Here is a 27,737-nt window from a genome sequence, read left to right as displayed (position 1 = left end):
TCTTAACTTTCTTGTATCTTAGGTAAATGAGTATGGATTCAATGGCAGATATACCCAGGATCGACAATAATCATATAAGTTCAAAAGGTCTGGAGGAGAGAGGTCATGCAGAAACTATAGTAAGCTGGTAGCAGGATAAGCATGCTATCAGATATGGAAGTCATCAGACTGACCCAAGTCTGGTCAAATTTGCTAGATTTGTAGTAGGAGTTATTTGGACAGCTCCAAGCCAAGGTAAAATGTAACTTGCCTGATTAGCAGTATTACAATTCTGCTTTATGTTCTGATGATGCTTAATTAGTAGCCTTTTAAATTACTGTAGCTGTCATAGAATTGTTTTGTTAATACAAATTCTTTAATTCTTAGCAAAATTTTTTTTGAGAGTAGGAATAAATTACCTGTCCTATATTGAATTTACATAGTACATCAATTATATTTTATAACTTTCCTCCTTTTGGAGAATCCCTAGACTTGAGAACCATAATTAGCATTGTTCCTGGGGCACTGAGATAGAGGCTTCTTTTGTGAAAGGAGTTCTTTCTCCATTGAGGTCATACTCCTTAGTACTAAACCTGGTCTATAATCCACAATTATTGGGTCTAAGAAAGGGAGAGGCCCAGCTCAACCAAACAGTCTCTCTTTATGTCAGAGGAACATCCACATTGATGAGATCACAGATCCATTTGAGCACTGAAATTTTTGTTTCAATAACACTTGTCATGAGTTAGTTTCATATTATTAGTAAATATAAAAACAATAATTTATCAGACCCCTGAATCACATCCATTTTCCCTTCAGAATCCCTTTCTAATAGGTATAAAACATATTTAAAATACCCTGCCAGTAAGCTTTGGTTCAATATGTTGACTATGCTAGGAGTTCTTTGCTTATTTAAACATCATTTCTGTAATTACCTTTATAGAACCCACATGCAATATTGTGAAATTTAAACAGCAAATGAATACTAGCATTTGAAGGTAGTTCAAATAAATAATTTAAAAAGATAAAACAGTCTTCCAAAGATGAAACACCGTGCTTGTTAGATATCTCTAAAAGAGACTTTATTTGTCCTGGAGCCCTCAAAACAGAAAAAAGCTGGTTGATTTTAAAGGTCTTGTTTGGGTGAAGTATCTCTATTGCAATATTTTTTGTGACTATTTCTAATTCTTTGAAAAAGTTGAGTAACTATGTGGGAGTTGAAAAATCAGTCTTTCCCAAGTGTGACAGAAGTATGGCAGGGAGTGCCATCTGTTTTGTTAGGAAGAGAAGAGACCCAGCGTTCTCATTTCAATTAGCCTCTTTGTAACTTTATGTCTGGCCATGAGTAGCATTTCAGGCTTGATGTAGTGAACTGTCCAACTTTTTCTAGTGCTGATTTGTTTTGTGCAACATCATTTTAACAACTGTCAATGAACATGGAGCAAGTGTACAAGACAACACTGCTTGATTACTAGAATACATAATTTTACTCAATCAAAATACCCATGAATCATAGCATCCAAGATCCAAACAAAACATGGATATAGTGTCCCACTGAAGTATTTTTAAAATGATACGTCTAAAAAGAAGAGTAAAAAAGATTCATAATGAAACATGCTAGCCACTTCCAGATAAAGAGAGGATGGACTTGCTGAAGGTTGCAACACATCTTTTCTTCTTTTTTTTTTTGGACGTGGCTAATGAAAAAAAAATGATACATCTAAAAATATAGTAAAACTAGGAATTTGAAAACTTAAACATTCTTATCAGCTAAATTAAGTTCCTAGTCTCAAATAAACAGATATTTATTAAGCACGCATCATATGTAAGGCACTTCGGAATCTACAAGGATAGAGAAGACACAGTCCCTGCCCTTAAGCAGTTTACAATCTAAATTGTGGGATGGAATTTTTAGAAAAATTCTTATAACTTTCAATAACAATGTAAAGATTTAAATGTTGATTTAAAACAATAATGGCAGAAACATCATTAGATACACACCCCCCACACACTTGTCAAAAAGTTGTTACCACCATTCCAAACAGTAGAGAATCACTTCAAGCTGATGAGAATAACTCCAACAGAAATTATCTGAGAGGCGCTGCTCTATCTAGAGATATAAAGACAAAAACAAAAGATATGATAACACAAGGCTTTACAAAAGGAAGCCAGATTTGGGCTGGACTTCAGAGGATATTAAGACTTCGGTAGCTGCAGAGTAAGAAGAAGATATAAAAAAATGAAACCAGATAAACAAAAACACATAAACATAGAGGTACAAGACCAGGGGTTAACTTGCACTACTAATTCCTTACAGAATAATATTGGTCCCTCTCTCTTCCTTTCACTTACTGAAACCTTCCACTCCTCTAGCTAATACTTTTCCATCATTTTGTTTGCTCTACATGGAATTGTACTCCTAATAAAAATCAGACCAATCCCTCACATTTCTATAGTTTCATACTTTTCAAAACACTTTCACCCCTATATTAAGTTCACATTAGTGTATCACTTTCCAATTTAATTTCCTCAAAACTATCTGGCAAGGTAGGTAGCATTATTGCCCCCAGCTTATAGGTGATATATAGAAGGCTAGTAATGATCTCATTTGAATTTCACAACTGTATTAAGTAGAGTTACTGCCATCTTTTGATTAGTAAGGAAACTTGGATCCCAAGGAAAGGAAAATGATTTTCACTAAGATTTCACATTAACCTGGTGACAAAGGTGCTGTTCATTTTAATCTGATTTGTTTAATCCCAGAATTGAAATTCGCTGATGTTCATGATAATAACCAAACTGCAAACAGCCAAGTCACATCACAAACATCTGGACTGAGAATTCAGCCCAAGTGTTACTGTTTAGAATGTGAGTAGTTGGGAAGGTCTAATGAAAACAGACTTTAGTCATCATTAATCTACAAGACTAAGAAATCACTCCAAATTGATATCCATCAAATTCCTAAAAGTAAATAAATCTTATAACTAATGCCCAACACTCATATTCATAAAGTAAAGTTTATGTCTAGACTACTTGCTTAAAAGTTTATTGGGAATGACAGTAATTTTTCAAGAACTGAAGGTTTTCTTCCCTATAAAAATGGCAGGATTAATGACAATTCAGAGTTGTAAAGATGTGCACAGACCATAGAAAGCTCTTCCCTCCCCTCAGTCAAAGATGGGTCAAATATATAGAAAATTCATTTGTTGTTGAAGGATTGTGTAGATTTAAATAATTACAAGAGTAGACAGATTGCAGTTATAAGAGAGTGCTAGATTTGGAATCTACTTGCCAAATCTCTACCACTTAATACCTTGAACAAGCTTATTTATCTCTAATGCTGTTTCCTTATTCATAAAATCATGGGTTTGAACTAAATGATCTAATTTCCTTCAAGATCTAAATTTATGATCAGACTGGGAAAAACTATTAAATTTTAGCCTTTATAGTTATTCTCAAAGTAAAAACAAACAAGATTCTCTCTATCTGCTTCATTTTAAAAATCTTTGTCCTGAATGGGGAATAGTGGAGATGAGAATAAAAAAAAAAAACTGATATAAATATGCTTTCCCTAACCAGATTCCCTAACTAATTATACAAATTAGTGATGTGTGAAACTGGATCGCTACTACTCTTATGCAGTTATGTACTGACAGGTTAACAGAAGAACATGGCCTATTAAAAACTAAGAATAGATCAAGAAAACACAGAAAGAAGACTTTTTAGCAGAAAAAGTATCTCAGCATTTGGTTTCACTTTAGAGAGGTAGAAACTGAGCGCCAAAGCCCAGTGAGTTACATGGTCAAAGACGCACATCCCAGTTCAAAAGCAGAACTGGGACCAAAAACAGGTTCTAGCATTGTTGGGCCAGTGCTTTTAAAATTTCATTTTAAATCAACAATTAATTTTTCATACTGTTTAAAAGCATACCTAACACTCCAAGTTGCAATTAATTCAACTGATTAGAAATACCTTGAAATTTTGGGCTGCTGAGTAACTAAAAGCCTGATGGCATGGAAATCTATCTCAAGTAATTAGCTAAAATTTAAGGTTTTGTCATTGATATCTACCCTTCTGAAGAAAATACGTCTTGAAAGATACATGACAGGCAAGGGCATACTATGATTTGCAGGCTACTAAAAGGCTGCCCCAAAACTTCTTCCTTCATCTCACCCCTATTTACTACATTGACTGAAGTGTAAATGTTATGGTTGTGAAAGGAGAAGAGTTAACAATTTGATCCATCGGTAACCATTAGAATATCGGCATCCACTTATCAGATTAAAAAACAGGATGGAGGTAAGGGCAACTTCTAGGGACCAGGTTCACAATTCAGAAATTCTAAGGATAGGACAGTAGAGGTAAGTAAACAACTGAATATGAAGGCAATAGAGGTCCCAACTTCATATGAGATGGGGGTAGTGTAAAATAAGATCCAGACAGGTAGCACTTCCTTTGGGTCATTTGCTCTCAGCCACTTTTGACTTATCATTTTGTTGTTAGACTAGAGCTCGTTTACCACTGCCTTTACACTGAGACTCCACATTTACAGCCAAGTGAGGGAAGAGATTCTTCATTATTGGGGTCATTTTGCTCTAACTTCTTCAGGTTCAATGCGACTTCTAAAAACATGAGACACTAGGGGCCTGCAGTTCATCTCAAGCAAAAAGCCCTTTCTGACGTTTGTGGAGCTTTAAGGTTCATGTAGTGTCTTGATAATTCTGGTGTCACTTGTGCCACAAAAACCTCTGGGATCAAACTGGACACTGAAGGGAAAGGCACTGACCTGCACCTAATCAGATTCAGAACAGTATGACTACTCCTTGGTACTTTTCTACTTGTACCTCCTCCTCTTTTTCTTCCTACCATATCCTCTCCTTATCTTTCTTCCCCTCCACCTCCTTATTTTCCATGTTCTTAATTGTACTTTCATGTTCTTGTTTTGTCTCCCTTCCTGTCCCTCCCCAATGACTAATATGAAATACCATCATTTTAACAGTGTATTCCTAATAATAGATGTAAAGTCAAAGCAAAAAAAATTCATGACTTCTAATAAAACATCAGTTATAAAGTTAATAGTTCTCTATTACACTTTTTGAAAAAGGCATTAATATTTATACAAAGGAGATATAAAACTACAGGGCTTCATCTTCAAATGCCAGTTATCAGAATTTATTTCTCATATTCCCTTTGTTTGATTAGATTATATTCCTTTGTTAAACAGCATCATATGATACAGCCATTATACAAACAAGTAAAAATGTAAGGTGGTTCTCTGACAAAAAAAATATTCTAGTCTTTCTTATTGATTTTAACAAGAGCTTTCTAACTTAAATCCATCTATATGATGGTAAAAATAACATAATACCTTACTCAATTATATTGGTCTCACTATTCAACTAAATGGTCAATATCTTTTAAAAAAGCATATTAATATGAATTTTACAGAAAAAGACCCATTAACATCATGACAACTAATAATGTGAATTAAAAATTTAATGACAGTATCTGATTTGTTCTCATGTGCAACAAACAAGCAACCCTTAAAAACACAAATGAGTAGTGTTCTTTAATAGATATAAGCAATCTCTCTAAAATTGTCTGATATTTGTATATTCCATATGAACTTTGCTTAGTCAGCTTAATGAGAAAGTGTCTTTCCTTAATTTGTGAGAAACAGACTGCATGAGTAGAACCTATAAAAAAAAACAAAAACCAGACAACCCTTACCTGACACCAGTTAGCATATAAAATCCTCAACAACAATTTAGTCTTAAAAAAGACATGAAACATTGGACTTTCAGCAGAGTAGACCGGCTGGATGTATGGGTATAATTATATTGTTACTCAATAGTTAAAAATTGTGGATTAGTCATGTAGTGCAGAAGATCGAATTTCCATTAGATAAAAAACCGAAGTGCTACATTAACAAAATATAGCAAATTCAATAAAATATAAATCATTTCAAAACATTCTTGTCAACTAACCAAATTTGTATTTACAGAACTTCCAAGAATATAATTATAACAGGTAATGATGCAATGAAGACATTTTTACAATATTTATTAAGATAACAAATTTATAAATCCAAAGACTCAGAGGCACATAGTTTAAAAGGCCAATACCATGGGAATAATGAAGTCAACATAGAGAAATAGGAATATATGAACAATTACAACCAGTACAAGATTTGTTTTCTTAAAAAAGCCACATCCCAAATAAAATTAACACATCATAGGAGTCATCCTTCAAAATTACCATGATAAAAAGTTATTTCGTTCAAAGAAAAATAATTCTTTCCACCTACTGAGTCTAGAAAATCCTATTTACAAATAACTGTCCTTTATTTTGTAAGCATTAAGTTGCTTGATACAGCTTCCTCTATTTTGCTATTAGAAGTATTGTAAATATTATAGCTATTGTATTTACAAATGCACATAATATTTAAACTTGCTCTTAAAAGAGAACTGAAAATATATTTAAAATCAAATCACAATACAAATGTTTAGTGGAAAACACATTTTGTGGGAACGAACAGGCGTATTTAGTAATGTTGTTTCTGAAGGAATACTAGGGCCAATACTTCTGATAAATTCAAGGTATTCACAAAAACAGGTCTTTGTTGATGAAGAATTTAATTTATTTCTGTTTTAACTGGAGCACATTAGCTCTTCAGTCAACTTTCACCACACTGTATATTTTGGTCACAAACCAAAAGCATGCAAAGAAGCCAATTGTTCCTACAAAAGAAAAGAAAAATAATTTATTAAAAGGCTAATGAAGAAAAATCACAAATATAAATGACCGAACAGTTAAAGTATTCACAAAACATTTAGTTGTCAACAGATCTACTAAACTTTTTCGTTAAATATACTGCCATCTGAAATAAACTGGCTTAGAGTATAGGCTCTTGTGTTCTATAAACTTATTTTTAAAAAATATTTTGATGATTATAGTTCAATAGAATTTATTTTCTTTGTAATTCGATGTATTTTATTTCATCCATTTAAAAATGTTACACTGAAAAGACGGTTTAAGGGGGTCCATGACACAAAAAAAGGTTTAAGAACCCCTGAGTCAGGGTTTCTTTAAAAGAGTTTTTTTTTTAAATATCTACGTTAGTTAAAATCCTCTTTGATATTTAACTTTGGTGCCTTTAAGGTCACTATTTGATGATTTGAAATGGAAACTACTGCTCAAATTTCCTAATGCAAGCATTTTAATTTAAAGTAAACTTTTACTAATGTGGATGAGAAACTATTCTTATAAAAATTTCTACAAACAGAAAGCCATGTGTTCAGAAGGCAGGGATTTAGTATGAATACTACAATTGTTTAGGTTAGTGATGTTCAGATGGAGGATTCTGACTCTCTAACATGGAACCAAAATCTCCCTAGTGTCATCTCTTACCTCAACTGTCATTGTCTTTCTTCTCTACTGAGCCTAAACTCGAATGACAGTTTTGTAAAAAACACCATTAATTTTGACACATTCTAAACACAAGAAGCTTCTCTCACTCTTAACCACAGCAAGAAAGTTTTTCTAATTTTAATGTTTTATAGATTTGCTTTGTGAGAGCCTTCAGGAGGAGAGCTGGATTAAAAAGCTTGAGAATAATGCACTGGTCTGGTTCATTTCTTTTTTTAAACAAAGCTTCTGAACTAAGCTAGTATTTTAATAATAACTGTCAAGATTTCCATTCTATAACACCATTCACTATATCTAACACACAAATAATAATTAATAAGTATTTATTATTGATGAGTACAGAGAGTATGATTTTTCCCAGGCCCTGAACACCCCAGGATGGAACAGAATTGTTTAATTTTCTACTTTTCTTAGCTGAAAGGAAATCCTAAGAAATCTATATCTTTACTGATTTCATCTCCACTCCCACCTCCATTTCCTCCTTCATTTTCCAATGGAAAGACTGCCCCTTCTATCCCAAGCTAGAGTGCTATTTCCTTTGCTGAAAGGAGTTTAATTTAAACTGGTGGGCATATTCAAATGGAGGTTTATGAATAACGACTACCACAGTTCTGAAAAGTACTTCTGCATTGCCTTCCCTATAGTAAAGCTATTTCTGAAAAGCTACAATTATCCAATCCCATATGATTCTCTGCTCTACCTGCCTTTCAATCCTGGTAGACATATGATTTTGTTGGAGAGTGGGGGATTTTGAAAGGCACAGGATAACAGGAACATTTAAAGAGTTTTATGGAATTTTATAAAACCAATCTGTATCACCAGCTTCAGAATAAACTGGAAAATTCCTAAATGAAAGGAATTTCTAATTGTTACCTGTGAAAAGGAAGAAGATCAAGACCATTATCATAGTGTAACCAAAGTACAAAATTGTACTGGCTGTTCCTATGATTTGCAGCTTTGAAAAGAAATAGTGTATAGCATATATTAAGAAATATACTGCAGTGAAGCCACTGGTAAGGAATGAACGCCACTGCCAATGATAATCCTAGAAAGGAAAAAAAAAAGCCATCAATAATAAGAAACAATTCTCAACTAACTGAATTCCATTAAATAGAATGAAGAGATAAAGTATAGATTGTCCAAACTCCCAATTTTAGCCTTCAGTACCAATCTGCCAAATTCTTTTCTTTAAACAAATTTTACTGATCCCTTTTGTGCTTATATCACATTTCTGCATATAACCCACCCCTCCAGAATTGAATCCTTCTTTTAACAAAGAACAAAGGAGAAAAAAAAACCCAACAAAAACAAAACAAAACAAAGAAAAACCTTAAGGAGAGACAGAGTGACAGTGTTTGACAACATAGAACTCCCTCCCTTCAAGCCTACTGCTTCTCTGATGAGGAGGCAGTACTGTTTAATGTTTTGAGAGGCAAAGACCAAACTTTTTTTAAAAGCTGCTGAGAAGGAGTGGCCAGGTGGCACAGTGAGTAAGAGCACCAGCCCCAGAGTCAGGATGACCTGGGATCGAATCCAGGCTCTGATACTTAGCACCACACCCAGAAGTAACTGGCCGTGTAACCTTGAGCAAGTTACTTAACCCCAATTGCTTAAAGAAAAGCTGCAGGGAAAGATCAAAATTTTTCCTTTTTTATCTCCTCTTGGTGGTTCATAACCAGAAGAGTTTACAAAGCTGACCAAATAGGGGGAAAATGAAAAAGAATTGGCTAATAAACACATGAATAAGTCAGAGATAGTTACATTTAAGCTTGAGGCCTATACCCTACCTCAAGAATTCAATATAAATATTAAAAAGTTACTTATATGGTTCCATAGTATTCACTTATAAATTTTTAGTTTTAGATTTTGGGGAAAATTAAGTTACTTTGGCATGGTCAGGCCTGCTTTCAGTTCTCAATGAAAGAATTAAGCTAAGTAAGTTTAAAAATAATTCGTTAATATGACCTTTTATTTAGTTTTTGTCAGCCATGTAGCTTGTAGCCCAGCTGGAACCCTTTTAAAAGAGGTAAAAATCAAAGGCCAAGTTGACTGTAATAAATATTAAACTGGTTCTTGAAGTGATCCAATCTTCTGCAAAGAGTGAGGAACAGGACTAGATGACAGAACCTGGCAACTTTTTAACTAATTTAGACTCTTAAGGTATGGTATGTATTAATTTCTAGTACCAGGGAGGTAGCATCTCTAACAGAAGTTATCCAAACACAACTGCCAAAATATATTACAAAGTCAAATACAATACTTTTAGAATAATCTATGCCATAACTCCATTCCTCACATTTATCATTATTATTATCTAAATCAAATAATGACAGAAAAAGTTATTAGAAATAATCTAGTAAATCAGGTGTCAAATTCTCCTTCTCTCCCTCCAAATGTGCCTGAAATAGATTAGAATGTAACAAGGAAATATTTAATAAAAATAAATAAAATTACAATGCAACAAAGATAATAATATTTAAGTCACTATACAGCCTACAGAAATCTATTTCTTTTTTTTTTTTTTAAAGCAATTGGGGTTAAGTAACTTGTTCAAGGTTACATGGCCAGGTGTTTCTGGGTGGGTGCTAAGTGTCTGAGCCTGGATTCTATCCCCAGGTCATCCCAACACTGGAGCCAGTACTCTTACTTGCTGTGCTACCTGGCCACCCCCAGAAATCTATTTCTATTTGAGTTTGACATCATTGTAAAAATGATGAAGTCTTTTTTTTGTTTGTGTTGGTTTTTTTTGGAGGGCAATTGGGGTTAAGTGACTTGCCCAAAGTCACACAGCTAGTTTTTGTATTACATTTCTGAGGCCAGATTTGAACTCAGGTCCTCCTGACTCCAGGGCCAGTGCTCTATTCACTGCCCCAGAGTCTTTAAAAAGAAATTTCTAATGCACTTCTTGACCAGTCTGAAGTAAAATTATCTAAACATTTATTTAAAGCACTATATTTAAATCTTTAGTAAAACTCATGTAAGATTGTCCTTTTCTTCAGTCCAAATGGAATGAGAACTATACTAAGGAACTGGTGTTCAAAAGATGTAAACTTTGATCTTTAAATATTAATCTTTCAAAATTAGCTTTAAATACTATTGTAGAACTCACCCAAAGCCATAAGTATAGTGGTGTGCAAATTAATTGGGGGCAAGTAATAATTCTGGTATTATTTTACTTAATGTAAAAATCATGATTCTATAGCCCAGGACTCAGCCATCATCCAGGGGAGCAACTTCTGAGGAGGAGCCAGATACCCCCACGATCTGACAACCAACTGCCACATACAGGGAAGGTTAGCCAGCCTCGCTAAGGCAGCAAAGAAAAGACAGGAAGCAGCATATGTCAGAAAAGTTCAACCATTACCATCACTTTGACTGCCATATCTCCTCTCAGACCCTAATGGAGACAGCTCAGGACCCCAAACCCAAGTGCCTCGGGAACAGCAATGTTTGCAGCCCCGTGCCTGTAGCCACCATTCTGGGAAGCACCACTCCCTGTGTAGATACAGCCCGGCATCTACTCTTACAGGAGCTATAGCCACATCTAACAAAGACCCAGGAATAAGTTCTTGCTAGTAAAGTCCTGGGCCTTCTCAAATAATTCGACATCAGAAACTGATATGATTTTTTTTTTTAATAAAACGACATTAGGGGCGGCCAGGTAGCACAGCGAGTAAGAGCACCGGCTCCAGTGTTGAGAAGACCTGGAGATCGAATCCAGGGCTCAGACACTTAGCACCCACCTAGAAACACCTGGCCGTGTAACCTTGAGCAAGTTACTTAACCCCAATTGCTTAGGGGCCGCCAGGTGGCTCAGCGAGTAAGAGCACCGGCTCCAGTGTCGGGATGACCTAGATCAAATCCGGGCTCAGATACTCAGCACCACATCCAGAAATAATAACTGGCCGTGTAACCTTGAGCAAGTTACTTAAGCCCAATTGCTTTAAAAAAAAATAAATAAAACGACATTAAAGAAGAGGTATTAGTATCTGCTTTGCAACTCTACCCTAAGGCCCATGGGGCCCTTCCATCTGATTATGTGCTGTCTTCCCCATCAGAACAGGAACTGCTTGTGGAACTTTGCATCCATAGTGCTTTGCATACAGTAAGCACTTAATAAAATTTGCATCCATTTCATTCATATGGGTGTGATTCTAAATGATTAACTTAAGTAGAAGAAACTTGATTAAGGCTAGTTTGGTTATGTTTAGTTTTCTGCCTGTTAAGTGCTAGATTTCATGCCATATATGTTTCATTGTTCTTTTTCATGCTAAAGTTTTTAAGCAATGAAAGGAAATCTGCAAAATTTATAATTCTTAAACAGTACGTCAATGACTATTAAAGATAATGTAGCAGCTGTTGGTGAGGGGAAGTCAAGCACTTCAATATCATTTGAGGCCATAATGAAACAAGATCAACTGTACAGCGTGGAGTGTAAACTTAAAAAAAAAAAAAACCAATGCCAAGAACTGACAAACTATTGCTTCAAAACAGCCTAATTAATCCTTAGAAAACAAGCAAATATTCAGAGAACCTCACAGCTGGAGGAATTGTTATTTATTCTTCTATTAGTAAGGACCTCTTAAATCTGGAAGAATAGAGAAGAACCATTAAAAAAAATGCTAACCTTTGCTATGAAGAAAAAAATATGGGCAAGACCAGAATACTGATGATAGATAAAAAGTAACTTTTTACTGATGAAACAAACTTTTCATTCAAAGCTATACCAGAACCACTGTCCTAAGTCCAGATGAGCCTAAAAGATATGGCTATACTCATTCAATTGTAGAACAACTACTCTAAAAATGTTTGGGGGATTTTTTTTTAAACTTCCAGTAGGCTTGGAAGGCTTGTCCCCATTGAAAGAACTCATTAAAAAATATGTATAATGATGGACTAAGAAGCAAAATTGTTCCAGAATTTAAATGGAGATGGATACTTGCATATCACATCTTATCACACTCCACTAACAATTATGAAATTGACCCAAGAGATGGATATAAATGTACTTTAATGAGCTTTGAACTTGATGATGATGTAATATATATGTTTATATATATATATGTAAATATATATATGTTTATATATATATATATATATATATATATATATATAGTAATAATAGCCAGCATAGAGCTTTTAAGGTAGGTAAGACACTTCATACAATTATTATATTAGCCTCACCACAACTCTAGGGGTAAGGATGAGGTAGGTGCTATTGTGACCTCCAGGAAGAAACTGAGACAGACTGAGGTTAAAATGACTTGCCCAGAGATAAACAGCTAGTAAGTGTCTGTGGCAGGATTTGAACTTATGTCTTCTCAACTTCAGTGTTTTATCCAGTGTGCCATGCAGTTATCTCTTACCTGATTTAAACCCCTATGAAAACCTATGGGCTATAATCAATGATTAATGATGGAAAAGGGACTTTGTCAAAGGTACACTTAATAGCAGACGTAATAAAAGTGTGGTCTCATAAGGAAAAAAAAATTTAATTTGTCAAAATCTTGCAAACTCAATGTCAAATCTTTCAAATTAAGCAAGAGTGGCAAAAGGACACACTGTTTAGCAAAAGTTTTTAAAAGATGCAAAAATGTGCAAGGTTTATGTTATGTTGATGATTTATTTTAGTTTGTCCCTGATAATTTTGTGATTTTTAGATTTCATAACAATAATTTTGTGCAATTCCAAAATAGTGTAAGGCTATTAGATCTGTCATGAATATCAATTTTTAATAGACAGATACAACCTAAGAGACTCAAATAGAACCACTTCACCATCAAATTTCATCACGTCTACTTATTACATTTTAAAAGTCCTCATTGTTAAAAGTTAATGAAACCAATTGAATTAGAGGGTTATATTTTAATTGTTGATTTCATTACCTAACAATCTTACTAAGGAAACTTTAAGTTTAACTCTGGAACATATAGAGGTCAAATCTTGCTAAGATGAACTTAACTGGCTCATACAATAGAATTTTTATATAATAAAAATTAGGCATATTGTTTAAAAATGAGCATAGCTGAAGATTACTAATACATACCTCTGCACACAGATGGAAATAACAAAGTAGTATAGTTGCCTCAGAACATGTAATAACCAAAATGATAAACACCAGAAATAGGAAGCCAAACATGTAATACATCTGATGAGACCTAAAATGATAAAATATCTTTCTAAAATTAGAATCAGTCTTCATTAAAAAATGTCATATTAACAAGCCATTTCTCAAAGTACATAAAAAGTCTCCCTTAACTCTAAAACCAATCTAACAAGTCAAAAATTATACCAAGTTGTAATAAGATTGAAGAGAGCAAGGAAGAGAAAACACTGCAATTTCATTTGCACCTTTAAACATCTACTCAATCTAGGATATGTAACTAACCCTATTTTTTCTACCTTTGGCATTATTTGAAGTTGATACCAATATTGTAAAAGCATATATAAAAGTGAGAAACATTTATAGCTTGGTACACACACCAAAGTAATTTAATTTGACAAATCAAACATTCTTAAAAATTCATTATTCACCTAGAAAATCAGACTTAGTCATTATGTCATGCCATTTTTTGATAGCAATCATACCACTGCAACTGATCATACAATGATTATAATAAAGGAGATCAATTACATATGGTAATTGAAGGAATATCAGAATGTATAGAACAAGAAATCAATAGCACAGAAATTTCTTCTGCATGGAAAAGGTCAAATGACCTTTTCATAATTAAAGATTTCTGATTACTGGGTAACTTCTTACAATCATCAGATCCACAATAGAAATTTTAATACATCAATCATATAGAAAAATAGGAAAGTTATTATCACATGTAATATTTCCGGGAATAAGGCCTTTGTAGTAGCTTACCAAATACTATTCAGAATAAAGAAAAGTTGTATAAAGATGCAACCAAAGGGCAAAATTCCTCCCATAATAATACCAGGTAATGGTTTTGTGTAAAATGATTGTTCAGGAATCTGACGAGGAATCTGATTGGTACGGACTGGGTGTTCAATGGCCTTTAAGGAAAGGAAAAGAAATAATTATATATCCATTTAAAATATTCTCTTTGCTAGACTATTTCCCAGCTTTTTCCTAAGCTTCCATGCTGACACTAATGGTAAGAGAAGTCTACTTAAGTCATCAAACTGAAATCTGTATTTAAAAGCAATGAACTAGAAACCACTAAGTGCTATATTCAGATTTGGCCTATTGAATTAAGTCACCACTGTTTCCAGCAGTTATCCACTGACTAATGGCTTTAGACAACGTAAGAAACACACAGAAGTAGATAATGTAGTACTGTGCAAATAGTAGTTAATAATAAGGTACTGTTAGAGTTTTCTTTTTAATTATATACTTAATGCAGAAAAAAATCAGCTGGTACTGAAAACTTTGTCAATTTTTTTTTTTAATTTGGAGGTGGAATACTGTCATCTTTACTAAAATTGCTCAATTTTAATAAGAACACAGTGAATACAATGAGGCTCTGTGAAGCTCTATGACCATGGGCTATTGGTGATACTCTCAATTATTACTCTTATTACCCCTTTCATAACACACTACATGATACCATGAAACTAAATGATATTAAAAAGTACCAAAACATATTCATTTGTCACTAGAGAAGTTCATTTTTTCTTTAAAGGGTTTCAGAAATACACCCTATAATTTCAATTCAAGACAGTGATGTCAAATTAACATAGTTTAACAAATGTTTTGAATATTGGTACTTTTATTTCATTTGTTGTTGGATGAATAGGTTGAAGGAAATTTAACATAAATTTTTATAAATGTATATATACATACATAAACAGTAACTTCATTTTCCCTATCATACCAATGAACATTTATAAGGATATAATTTTGCAATTTTGGAATGCTTGTTCATTAAGTGAATCACTATCCTTGGGAAATAAACTTACTAAGGAAAATGCATGATTACAGTCATAAACTATTCCCTCTGTGAAAATATTTATCAGTATGTAAAGTGGTTAGCGCAGTAAAAAACACCCTGTAACTCTCAAACAGATACCTGTATATGCCTTTATGGACTTATATTTAGTTGAGAGTGGGAGCAGAGTAGACCAGCTATCAGACAAGTACTGATATTCCACTTTCCCCAGAAAAAAAAAAACCCTCTCCATTTGTAGACAAATACTCTAAGAATTAATTAAATTCCTATGAGAACCTGGTAATACAGAAAAGATAATAAAAAATTTGCTTCTCTTAAGATCTCTCAGATCTGTCTTAAGTTCCGAATATAAATTTCCACCACTTATTATACAAAAGGGTCTATACACTCACATTTTTCTTAAAACCAAAGTAGGCACCAATAAACGTCAGTGGCACTGATATGCAAAACCAAAGGGCCAATATGGCAACCAAAGTCCCAAAGGGAATAGCTGCTGAAGATCCTTCTCCCCACAGAATCAGGTTCATAATAAAGAAATCAGCAAATACAATCCTGAAAAACACAACGGTCCTTTTGATTAAAACACACGAGAAAAGTCAAAAGATGATTTATTAAACCACTATATAAATGAGTTATAGGTCAAACAACTGAATCATATGATTCATAACTTTTCTATCGTTGTATGAAAATATCATATGAAGAGGTCAAACAAACTTTATTTACTGAGAATCATCTGGGAATAAGCTGTTCTAAATAATTCTATACATTTTATTTAACATTTTAATGTAAATATTTCTAACATGCTGTGTTTGCCTTTCCTAAACAATAACATGCTAACATGTTTTCCTCTTCTTAAACTGTGTGTGTGTGTCTGTGTCTGTGTGTGTGCTGATGATAAAGGATCAGTATCATGAACAACTATGCTACTGTATGTAGTAGATATGAAGGTATCACAACAGAAATCTGCTGCTTGCCATTTGTGTTCTTCCCAAGAATGGAGTGGGTGTACACCTTCATTCCTTCTTTGGCAGTGTAAAGACGTTGCCTGCCTACAATACTGACTACTGAATCAAAGATCTGAGCTGTCTTCTCCCAGGTGACTTTCTTGCCTTCCAGAAAATCATCTTCAAGGTAGCTAGCTGATCAGTGTGCTCTGACACCTTCAAGGTAGCTAGCTGATCAGTGTTCTCTGACTTGGCAGCATTTTTCAAAACAGTACATCTAATTTCAGCACTGCTTGAACAGTAAACCGACTGTAGGCAATTCCTTGTTAGCTTGCATGTATTTTTCTTTGCAAGGTGTGAAGGAAGAGTCTCATCATTTCAAGGATTTGTGCAAGTAAGTTTTAGACCAAGCCTACTACAAACCCTTACAATTTATTATCATCACATATACCAAGCCACAATTTTCTCATGAGAACTCACACAATAAGTTAATAATGCTTGACTTGAACAGAATTCCAGGTATAGGAAATCTCAAAAATATCTTCTTCATGATGCTATAGCAAAGTCCTTTAGAGTCAACAAATGATAAATCAACATTCTCGTGGAATCTTTTCTCTAGCAGCATTTGATACTCTGAACAACCTGGTCCTAAAGTCAGTGAATATGTGAGCAAGAAAATGGTAAAACGTATATATCTATTCATGGAGACTTCCTGAGGATGAACTCCACAATTTTCTAAAAACAATAATAATAATTATAAACCTCACATTTATATAATGGCATAAAAATTTCCAATGGACATGTAAATACAATATTTATTTTACTCACCAAAACTACCCTGTGTAAGTAGGCTGAGCAACTATGATTATTATCATTTTATAGATAAGGAAACTGAGGCTTATAAAATTTTAGCCGTCTGCCAATAGTTAGTAAATGGTACAACTTGAACTAAAACATAGGTTTTCTGAAGTCTCGCTCAATGTACTTTTTACTATACCACACTATCTATTTACCTCTTTCTAGCAACAGGTTGGCTTTGCTATCTTTAAGTAAGCATATATCTATCAGAATCAGTACATTCTGAAATTATATTTCTATGAATCTACTGGAAAACTATAGAAAAATATACAGAAAAATGTGGAGAAGCATCTCTGCTTCATAATGCATTAGCTTAATTATACAAGCAATAGGTAATGTGAATGTTAAAGCCTTTGGACACATGTTAGAGGGAATCGGGGAGATGAGGAGATAGGGAAGCTCTGATCTGTGATTTTATACTGAGGTAGGAACTTTAGATGTGGATAGCTCCTCCACTAATGTAGCTCCTTCAATTTACCTATAGCTTAGTCTCACAGACTTCCTTAGGGCAATTAATAGTTAACTGACTTGCCCATGGACACAAAGCTAGCACAATTTCTAAGGCTAGGCTTGAGAATCCAGATCTGTCTGACTCCAAGGCCAACTCTACTATGCCAGGCTGACTTTCAGAAATAAATCTTAAGAGTAACTCAAGGTTTTATGTGCAACATCACTGATGTGGAAGAACAGATAATCTATCCTTACTTTGTTTAAATCTGGGCCTAAATTTGACTCCTGGCTCCTAGTCTTACTAGCTATGTAACCAGAAACAAGTGATTAAACATGAACACCTGTTTCCTTTATCTATAAAATGGGGAGAATACTTATATTATCTATTTTAAAGGGCTGTAGGGAGTAAAGTGCTTTATAAGCACTATGTAAACATGAGGTAGTAATATTTTTATTCCTCAGTATTAGTTGCTGTAATGTTAACGTAAATGGGAAGAGCTTTCCCATATATTAATAGGCCCTCGTGACCTGCTTAAGTCACATGGAAGCCTAAGACACCTGAGTTTGAGTCACATAAAGCCTATGGTGGGAGGAGCCTGCTGAATGGGTAGAGCAGGAAAGGTGGAACAGAGTCCAGAGGAAGCTGGTCAGAGCAGTTAGAGCTGAGGGAGAGAGGAAGCAGGCAGTCAGAGCTATGAGAGTTGATTTGTGGCAAGGCTAGGGGATGGCAGTACCACCTGCACTGTTATCGTATATAGATCTTTTTGTTGCTATGATGGATTTGGCTTTCTGGTATTTGAATAAATGTTTTGGTTCTGTGTTCCATGTGGAAAGTCTGTTATATTTTGCAATTTAGAATCATGCTAGCATATTCATAGCTGCCATAGGCACTGGGAATATCTTGTTGGCACTACAGTTGCCAAGGTCTAAGATGGCAAGCAGTGACAAAATGACCTAGTTTAATCAGCATTATAAAACTGTTCAGAGGATAAACTGTAGCCAGAGAAATGTTTTCTCTAGAAAAAAAAGCCATACATTTTTCTTGCAGTGTCACTTTTTTAAACCAAACTTACAAATTCTGTGTCAAGGCACAATGCTAAAATGCCTCTTCAGAAAATACACATAACTAATTCAATCCTAGAAGTGCCCATAAAATCTTTTGCCAGTCAGTTATTGACAGGCCAGAGGAAAAAAGTACTCTCTAATCTTTTCACTGAGAATACTATACATAATATACTATACATATATACTATACAAAAAGTAATATATATTCTAATTTAGGTATGAGCTTTAGTTCAGCACAACAGTTTAAGACTATTCCTAATCTTTTTAAATTTGAACTACTTTTATGAACCTTGCTATCACATAAGGTAAATCAAGCAGTAATAGAAAAATCCATAGTGTTTTTTTTATTGGGTTCATCTACCTCAAGTCATGTATAAATGTCCATTTTTCTCTCTTAAGGTGGCACAACTTCCTTATTTGTCTGTGCTTTGTCTACTAGAAATGTGGAAACTATGTCACAAGATACTTTCTACGATGCAGTGAAAACTCTATCCTGTAACTTGTCTGTACGCTATAGATGCATGGCTTCTCTGTATTACTATGAAGTGAATGACACCTCTCCCCCAACACCCAATTGCTTAAATATATGAGCGGGCACACTGCTGGCATGACACACTGAAATCTTTAAGGGCTAAGTTGCAGGAGGCTAGCTGTCTGTCTTGCCCCCTATATCCTATCATACATACAGTTAGAGATTTCCTATCTATGCCTTTGCCTTCTAGGGTTTATTGAAGTACCGGTAACTGTCTGCTCTCCCATATACTGTAGAACTATTCAGTTCTTTGTCTGTTGCTGGCTCTTTTCTTTTGGATTGTCTGGTGCTAGCTATCCTGGCTAACTGCTTGTGATCTCCACCACTGCTGCCACCTCTCACATAACAGGTGCCTGATAAGTGACTGCGGCATTGATTCCCTCTTCTCTGCTTTTTTTCTTTCTTGTCTCTTCTAAGATGTCCTGTGGTCTCTCCTATACTTCTCAGTTTTCAGGAGAAAAGGCCGGCCCAGGCTTTAACAAAAACTGCCAGCCAATCAGCCTGCTCCTCTCCTGCTGGTGAGGGAAGAGTCAATCACAGCCTGTTAGGCACAATCTAGCTCTTCTTGGCTATGGTCATTGTTGCTAGGAGCTTGGGAGTTTTTGCTTTTCTGCCCAAGCCTTGCTTCCCCCTTACTTGTATCCCAGTTTTGTGAAGATGCCAGAAATGTGCTCTGGAGGTTTTACCAATCTCTTCCCTTGACCTAATGGCACTGGATCAGTGGGAGTTAACATTCTTACTCAGAAGGTACAAATGCATGTTTTTCTCAAGTATCTTCAGGAAGGAAGTCCTTATTATAATTATGCAGAAAATTGTAGACATAGGGGACTACAGACCAATTATAATATGAGGCGAGGTACGGCAACAAAGTTATCTTCAAGAAAACAATTTTTACAGCTAACGCTTACTGCCAAATTAAAAGTATTTAATTTTTTCATGGATAAAAAACAAATGTCACAAAGGCATCCAAAAAACAGTTCCTGAATAATCTTCCTTTTGGGACTTAGTAACCTATATCACAAAGTAATTATCAAAATTATGTTACTAATTTAAAAAAACGAAGTTGATTCAAAATTATTTGTTACTAATTTAAAAAAAAAAGTTGATCCAGAAGCATAAAAACATATCAGATCCCCAAAACTCACTAACAAAAACTACCAGGACAACTAGAAAGCAGAAAGAATTATGTATAAGCCAAAGCTCATACCACAGACCAGGCCTGTACAACATACTGCGTATGGGCCGCCTGCAGCCTGCCAAAAGATTTTGGAAAGTCCATGAAAAATGTAGGGTTGCTACTGCTCCCTCTCTCCTGTTTGTCACATGACCTGTGGCGACCAATACTTTCAGTCTGTCTCCAGCCTAACCTATCTACAGCTGGAAGAAGTTTAGCCTGTTTTAATTTTGGCCTCTGCCTACTGCCAAATTATGCTGGTCTGCCACAGACTAAATTAAGCTTGAAATGGATATGTAATTTAGATATAAAAGGTGACATAATGAACAATTAGAGAAGTAAAGAATTATCTTTTCAATTATCATCAGGGGAGGAATTTACAACCAAAGAAGAGAGCAGATTAAAAAAGAAAACAGGCAATTTTGATCACAAGAAATTAAAGTTTCTGAAACAAATCACTGCAGTTAAAATTATAAGGGGAACTATAGAAGAACAGGAATAAGAAGCAACTTTCTCTGATAAAGGTCTGATATCTAAGATATATAAAGAAATGATTCAAATATATGAGAAGAGCAGCCATTTCTCAAGAGAAAAAAAATCAGAGGATCTGAAGAGGCAATTTTACAAAGATGGTGTCAAATCTAATAAAAGGTATACAAAAATGTCACAAATAATAAACAAAAATTTTAAAAACTCTGAGGGTTCCATCGCTTTTCAGATAGGAAAAATTACCAGAATAGAAAATGAGAGGAGCTATGGGAAAACAGGCACATGAAGGCACTGTTGGAGAAGCTGTAAAATAGTTCAGACTTTCTAGGAAAAAATTTGGAATTATACCCAAAAAGTCACTAAACTGTCCACATACTTAATTTAACCCAGTGATATTCTTAAGCCTATGCTCCAACAAAAGAACAAAAGGACCTATATTTACAAAAATATTAATAGCAGCAATATTTTTTGTCATAGCAAAGAATTCAAAACAAAAAGGCATATCAATTGGAAAATAGGTGAAGAAATTGTGATATATGAATGGAAGGGAAAAGTACTGTGCTATGAAGTGATAAAAGGGATGGTTTCACAAAAAGCTAGAATGACTCGTTTGTATGAACTGATAACGGAGTAAAGTGAGCAGAATCTCCCCAAAAAAATGTATATGAAAATATCAATACTGTAAAGATAAGCAACTGTAAAGGACTTAAGAAATCTGACCAATGAATACAATGACCAACTACAACTCCAAAGGACAGAGCATAGACTCGAGATGAAGAAGTAGGACCCTATCTCTGGACAGACATGGTCAATGTGGGGATTTGTTTCGCCTAATTCTGAGTATTTTTTATAAGAGTCATTGATTGCCCTGCCTTGCTACCCCTCTCCCACAGTGAGCAGGAAGCAGAGCTGGAGAGTCCCAACAGTTTTGCCCCACTTACCCCAAATGAGATGGTCAAAGAAATATTTGTTGGGTTTTTTTTAATGCACAGGAGAGAAAAGGAGGAATAACTGAAGGAAATGACAAATAGAACAACTTTCAAATTTACACAATGAATTTATTACATATTTAAAAGTAAATGCAAAACATATTTAATAGTTTCAGAGTTTCTTGTACAATTCTTTCTGTTCTACTTTGTATACGAAATTTTAATTTTATGTTTTAAGTTCACAAAGAAGGGAGTTTTTAAATAAAAAATTTTTTTTTATAAAACAATTCCTACTACACCCCTTTTAAAATTGTTTATTGTTGACAAGGATGATTAGAGAAAGAATTTACTTACCCAGGACAAAGAAATGATGTCAGTAACACGTTTGTTTTCCATTTCTCACCACCAAATGCTATAGAAAGAAATTAAACGGTAGAACACAATAGTCTTTTAAAAAAGGGGACGCAACATATTAGTCTTCTAATATTATGTTTACTATTAAACAAAGCACTAAAGCCATGCAAAGAATGTCCTTAGTAAAAAAACATTTTGCTTCCCTATCAATGGAGGGTTTAAAGTGGGAATAGCCATAAGGTTCTATGCTGGGACTCATTTATACTTTAGGCTTTTTTATTTCAGTATATGAAGTATAAGATGAAGAGTGGAAGGGGGCCAACTGGTTAAGGGTGTATATTTTGGGATAGCACTAAGAAAGACTCTGTTTTTGTTAAAAAACAACAACAACAACAAAAATCACATCAAATTGGAACTAGTTCTGTTCTCCCTAATGGTTTGCCATGTCCTGACAGCAGATTTTGTCAAGTTGCCCAAGTATAGTGAATTTGGAATGTGTGAAACTAGAAAAGATTCCAAGAATTGAAGAGTGTTTATCTGTCAGAACAAAATAACATGGGAAAGCTCTGTTGCCTTCAAAGCCCTGTTTCCCAGAATGTAAGTTTATCTGGTTCAACCTGTAACTGAATAGGAATCATTTCTATAACATCTCAGATAAATCTATTCCATTATAACAGCCTTAATTGTTACAAGTTTTACCTTACATCACGCCTAAACCTGCCTCTTAACTTCCACCCATTCTTTCTTCTACTTCTGCTTTCCGGGGGCCAAGAACAACAAGTGTAATCCCTCTTCAACATCATGGTCATCAGAATACTTTAAGGCAGCTGTAATGTTCCCCACAAAACATAATCAGGTGCTTTTAAATTATAGATACTGTTTTAAGGACAGGGATTAGAGAAAGAAGGCTGTTGTGACCAGGTCAGTATAGCATCAGTATAATCTAGGAAATTGTTATGTCTTCATTGTATAGAAAATTATGTTGTGATGAGACTGTGCCTACAGTATATTATTTTAGTAACGCTAACCTTAGCCAAAATTCTAAAAGATAAGCTGCTTTCCCTTATCTTGAAATAATCATTCCGCTGATTTGAATAATGTTGTATGATGGTTCTAACTACAGGAAAAATAAAATATTATAAGTAATTTACAATTACATTCAGTGATTTAACTGTGGATTTTAATTTCTCTATAAAAATTAAAAGCATATTAAATCTTGAAAGGCTTTAAAAGTCTAATGGCTAAATAATTTGTCAATAGGAATATGAAATGAAACATATTGCTCTTACATTCTGATACCAAAGCCCAACTGAAACATTTTAATTCGCTTAATTTTGTTTTAACAAAAAAGCCAACCCAGAAAAACCACAAAGTAATCATTCCAAAATGCCAATCAAAATGGCCCCAGAATGTCTGACACTGATACTTCACATACTTACAATTTATCATTTGTTAAAAGGAAGCGTGTATGCTTAGTGGCAACTGGATTTAACCTTATATTTCCAACTATAAAATTCCTATCTTAAGAAAATCATAATGCAGCTGTTAATTAAAACATTTCCAATTCCACTACCCATAGATTCAACAATATATATAGAATGTCCCAGAAGTCTTAGTGAAGTTTTAAGTTCATAGAGCTTAAAACTTTTGGAACATTTAACAGTGACTATTAGTGAAGAAATTTTAACCCTTGTCTTTTATTATCCTCTGAAAGGTAAAATAACCTTTTATTTTCTCATGCAGGCAGATACATATATATGTATATGTATATTCCTCTCAAACCTAAACACCTTAATTTCAGGATGATCATCCTTTTATTAAAAAAAAAAAAAAAAAGGAGTTTCTATAAATACTGGGTTTCCTGAAATGTACTGTTTGGGAGACATTTCACTTCCTGATGACACAGAAAAAGCTAAAAGGTTAAGCAACTTAACCTTAACATATTAGGTGTTATTGTCAACAGAAGATCAATCAGAAATAACACCAAAGTAGCCCTGCAATTACAATGCTACGTTATTAATAATTTATTAAACATACAACTTTTAAAGAACAAATCTGCATGCCAAAATACTTCCACATCATTCTTACAGCAAATTGTACAAATTTATAAAAGAAATACTATGATAATCTGGCACAATGAACTTATATACCTGCTTATTTTAAATAACTTTTACTTACATTTATAGAACCTGGCAGCAACATAACCTGCTGGAGTTCCAAGCAGCACCCACAGGACCACAGCACAAGTCATAAGAGCTCCTCTGTTAGCAGGTGACAAAAATCCCAAACAAGCAAAAACTAAAGGCAAAATAATTAATTTGTTAAACATGAATGTTTGAATTACCTCGCCTCCTTGGCTATTAACTGGTATAACTGATGACCCATTTATACAAAAAGGGGAAAGAATGAGAGGAGCCGACAAAGCACGCACTAGGACACAGAGTTGTGCTTAAGCTTAGCATTGTTTAGATGATATTCACTGTGACAAGACGGTCATTTACCAATGGTTCCTTGTCATAAATAAAATCACACTTGATTTCCCCTACATCAAGGGTGGCCAAATTGAAGCCTAATGGTCACTATTATTTTAACAATGCTCTAAGTAAAAGCATTATTTCCTTTAAAGAAACTGAAATGTTACAATGTAGAGACACGTGAGGGCACTCTAACCAATAATTAATTGAAGAAAAAACCTACTTTCATAGTAGCATGAAAATGCTGAAAAAGATTATTATTTTAATAATAATGATGGCTAGAATTCCTATAAGACTCAAATCAAGCACCCCCTTCGACATGAAGCCTTTCCTATTTCCACAATTGCTAGTCTTTGCCCCCCATCCCCATCCCCACTAGCTTGTATTTATTTATTCTGTATATACTTATGTACAGGCTGCCTTCCATGACAGAACAGAAGTTGCCTGAAAGCAGCAACAGGTTCATTATTGTCTTTGCAACCCCACTGGCTAGCATTGTGCCCAGCGCAGATACTTAATGAATGCTGGGTGGTTTCCAAGAGAGGCTACTGGCAGATCAGGGACCTCGGTAATGCCTAACATAAAACAGTAGTAACTCAGCATTGCCCACTCGATGAATCGATTTTAGTTGTCAGAAAATTATGAACCAAGACAACCCCAGGTTTGTCAGCTCTCTCCAAAAACCAGTTCTGAAGAGATAGAAAGGGCTTTTCATATGTGGGCCTAGATGACTAAAAAGATGCCTAACAGACCCCAAACTTCCTTGTACCTTTTTTCTAGTTTATTCTCTCCTCTTTGGTCACATTTTCTCAAATGAGAGACTTTCTCTAATATCTGGTCTTGACAATGAAGAGAAAGGTCAGTAAATTATGAAACTAAATAAAATTTCAAAGCAGGAAAAAGTTGTCTTTGACATTCTACCACCTCCATCACCCTTCCAGTACCCTCAATGATCTTTCCAGTTGTTTCAGTGCCCCCACATCCACCATAGCATCCGACCTTTCTTCAAATATGATATTCCAAAACTGCTTCTTCCAACACCTTACCTAGTCCTGACACAAACATTCTTCTGCCTGATAAAGCAAAAACCTCCTATTCCCACAACTATTTCAGTGAGGTGTCTGGTTAAACCACTTTCTGGAGAGTACTGATATTTTAAAAAAGGATAGTAGGCATATACATTATATTGATCTCTATAGAGAACTTCAGAGGAGACTGGGTAGTAAGGGAAGAAAGTTAGGCTACTACCTATGTTTCCCTGAGCTAAGGGGTTCAAAAATTTTTTATAGGACCATCTTACCAATTTCTGTATTATGCCCCATTTTCCCTCAAAAATGGTTTCTATGATCCTTACTCCTACCATCTCTACAGTCTCTCTGTTCTAAGATGCAAACTCTAGCCTTGTCCCTTATTCTCCTAGAGCCTAGGTGGTATACAATTTCAAGGGAGGATCCAACCTTGACAAATTCATACCTAGCTTCACGCTTGCTATAAGGTAAATTCAAACTGACTACAATTTGCCTCTTTAGAGTTTGAGTGGGATTATATTTTTTAAATGAAGAGCCACTAAAATCTGTTCATATATGTTTTAATCTTAGGCATGTAGGTGGCACATAGAATTGAATACTGAACGCAGAATCAGGAATGAGTTCAAACCTTGCCTAAGATACTCAGCAGCTGTGTGACCCTAAGCCAAGTCACTTAATCTGTTTTAGTTTCCTCAACTATAAAATGAGGATAATAATAGCAGTCTTGGGGTTGATATGAGGATCAAATGAGATATTTGTAAAGTGTACCTGGCACATAGTAGGCTCTATATAAATACTAGTTATTACTATTATGATTAGTCTTTATTTGTTCATAATTTAAAATAAGAGGAAACACTGGTTCCCACCACAGATAATAGGATTGAGCACTTAAAAGATAAACTAGTTCAACCCCTTCATTTTACAGATTATAAGATTATAGACTGAGAATTCAAAGGGGCCATTAGGGCCATGATGGTCAAACTCCTCAATTTACAGAAAAGGAAACTTAGATCCAGAAAGATTAACTGAAAAGTCAAGCAAGGAAAAGCAGAACTAGGATCTAAACTCATTTTTAATGACTGTAAATCCAGCAAACTTTCTTTCATACTATACTTTCTCTCCTGAATTCAGGGCTGCAGGAAGGGAATTTTTTTTTTTTGAAGCAACTGGGGTTAAGTAACTTGCTCAAGGTTACACGGCCAGTTATTTCTGGTTGTAGTGCTAAGTGTCTGAGCCCGGATTCGATTCCAGGTCATCCCGACTCTGGGGCTGGTGCTCTTACTCAGTGCGCCACCTGGCCGCCCCCAGGAAGGGAATCTTAGGTCAATTAGTCCAATTCTGTCATCTAGCAAGTTGTTTTTCATGTAAATATTTATTAAAACATTTCTTACTTAATACTTACATAGAGTCACAAAAGTCATAATTAAAATCTGTGTTCCTGATCCCAGAAAGACTGACAGCAGCATTCCTTTCCTTGGAGGACGGAATATATCACCATGAACCAATTTCCAGCCAAACTCCTCTTGAGCATCTTCCTAAGTAGTAAATACAATAAGTATTAAACTTGCAAGAAAGGATCTCTCAATTTATTATTATTTTTTTTTTTTTGCTTTTTTGGAGGGCAACTGGGGTTAAGTAACTTGCCCAAGGTTACATGGCTAATTGTTGTTTTTTTTTTTGTATGGGTGTTAAGTGTCTGAGGCCAAGAACCGAACTTGGGTCCTCCAGACTCCGGGGCCGGCACTTTACTCACTGTGCCACTTAGCCACCCCAGGATCTCTCAATTTAGTGCCCAAATTAAGAAACAAAAATAATTAACAGTATTAGTTATTCTAAATTTGGAAGCAACAAAATTTCAACTATGGATAAATGCTGAGACTTTGTTGATTTTTTTTCATGGTCAGAATTATGGTTTAAAATAAAATGTGGTTACAGAAGAAACCTCAAAAAGATGATCTCCAGATTACTAATAATTAGAAGAATACAAATTCAAGCAATTCATGAGTTTCTATCCCACATATAGCCGATTAGTAAGAATGACCAAAAAGAGAAAATGACTAAATATTTGAAAGGCTGCAAGAAAATAAACAGATTGCTGTTATGTATAGGTCTGG

At 34.7% G+C, this 27,737-nt stretch overlaps 1 protein-coding gene across 1 annotated transcript in view; it reads right to left on the bottom strand.

Annotated features, from left to right (window-relative positions):
- Positions 1-5,135: 5,135 nt before the first annotated feature.
- TM9SF2 (transmembrane 9 superfamily member 2) overlaps positions 5,136-27,737 on the bottom strand; it is a 91,573-nt gene continuing 68,971 nt past the window's right edge. The window contains exons 10-17 of the mRNA XM_069064180.1: positions 27,026-27,158; positions 24,300-24,419; positions 22,122-22,179; positions 15,719-15,878; positions 14,279-14,430; positions 13,454-13,565; positions 8,281-8,452; positions 5,136-6,719 (exon numbers count right to left, since the gene is read on the bottom strand). Of these exons, the coding sequence (XP_068920281.1) occupies positions 6,652-6,719; positions 8,281-8,452; positions 13,454-13,565; positions 14,279-14,430; positions 15,719-15,878; positions 22,122-22,179; positions 24,300-24,419; positions 27,026-27,158 (975 nt within the window). The 3' untranslated portion in view covers positions 5,136-6,651. The remainder of the gene's footprint in view (positions 6,720-8,280; positions 8,453-13,453; positions 13,566-14,278; positions 14,431-15,718; positions 15,879-22,121; positions 22,180-24,299; positions 24,420-27,025; positions 27,159-27,737) is intronic.

Source organism: Petaurus breviceps, unplaced genomic scaffold (assembly GCF_028583685.1).
Source record: "Petaurus breviceps papuanus isolate PSGF00001 unplaced genomic scaffold, PetGlider_PUasm1.0 90625, whole genome shotgun sequence".
Lineage (NCBI taxonomy): Eukaryota > Metazoa > Chordata > Mammalia > Diprotodontia > Petauridae > Petaurus > Petaurus breviceps.
The sequence above is the reverse complement of the archived record's forward strand: the minus strand, read 5'-3'. Positions and strand labels throughout refer to the sequence as shown.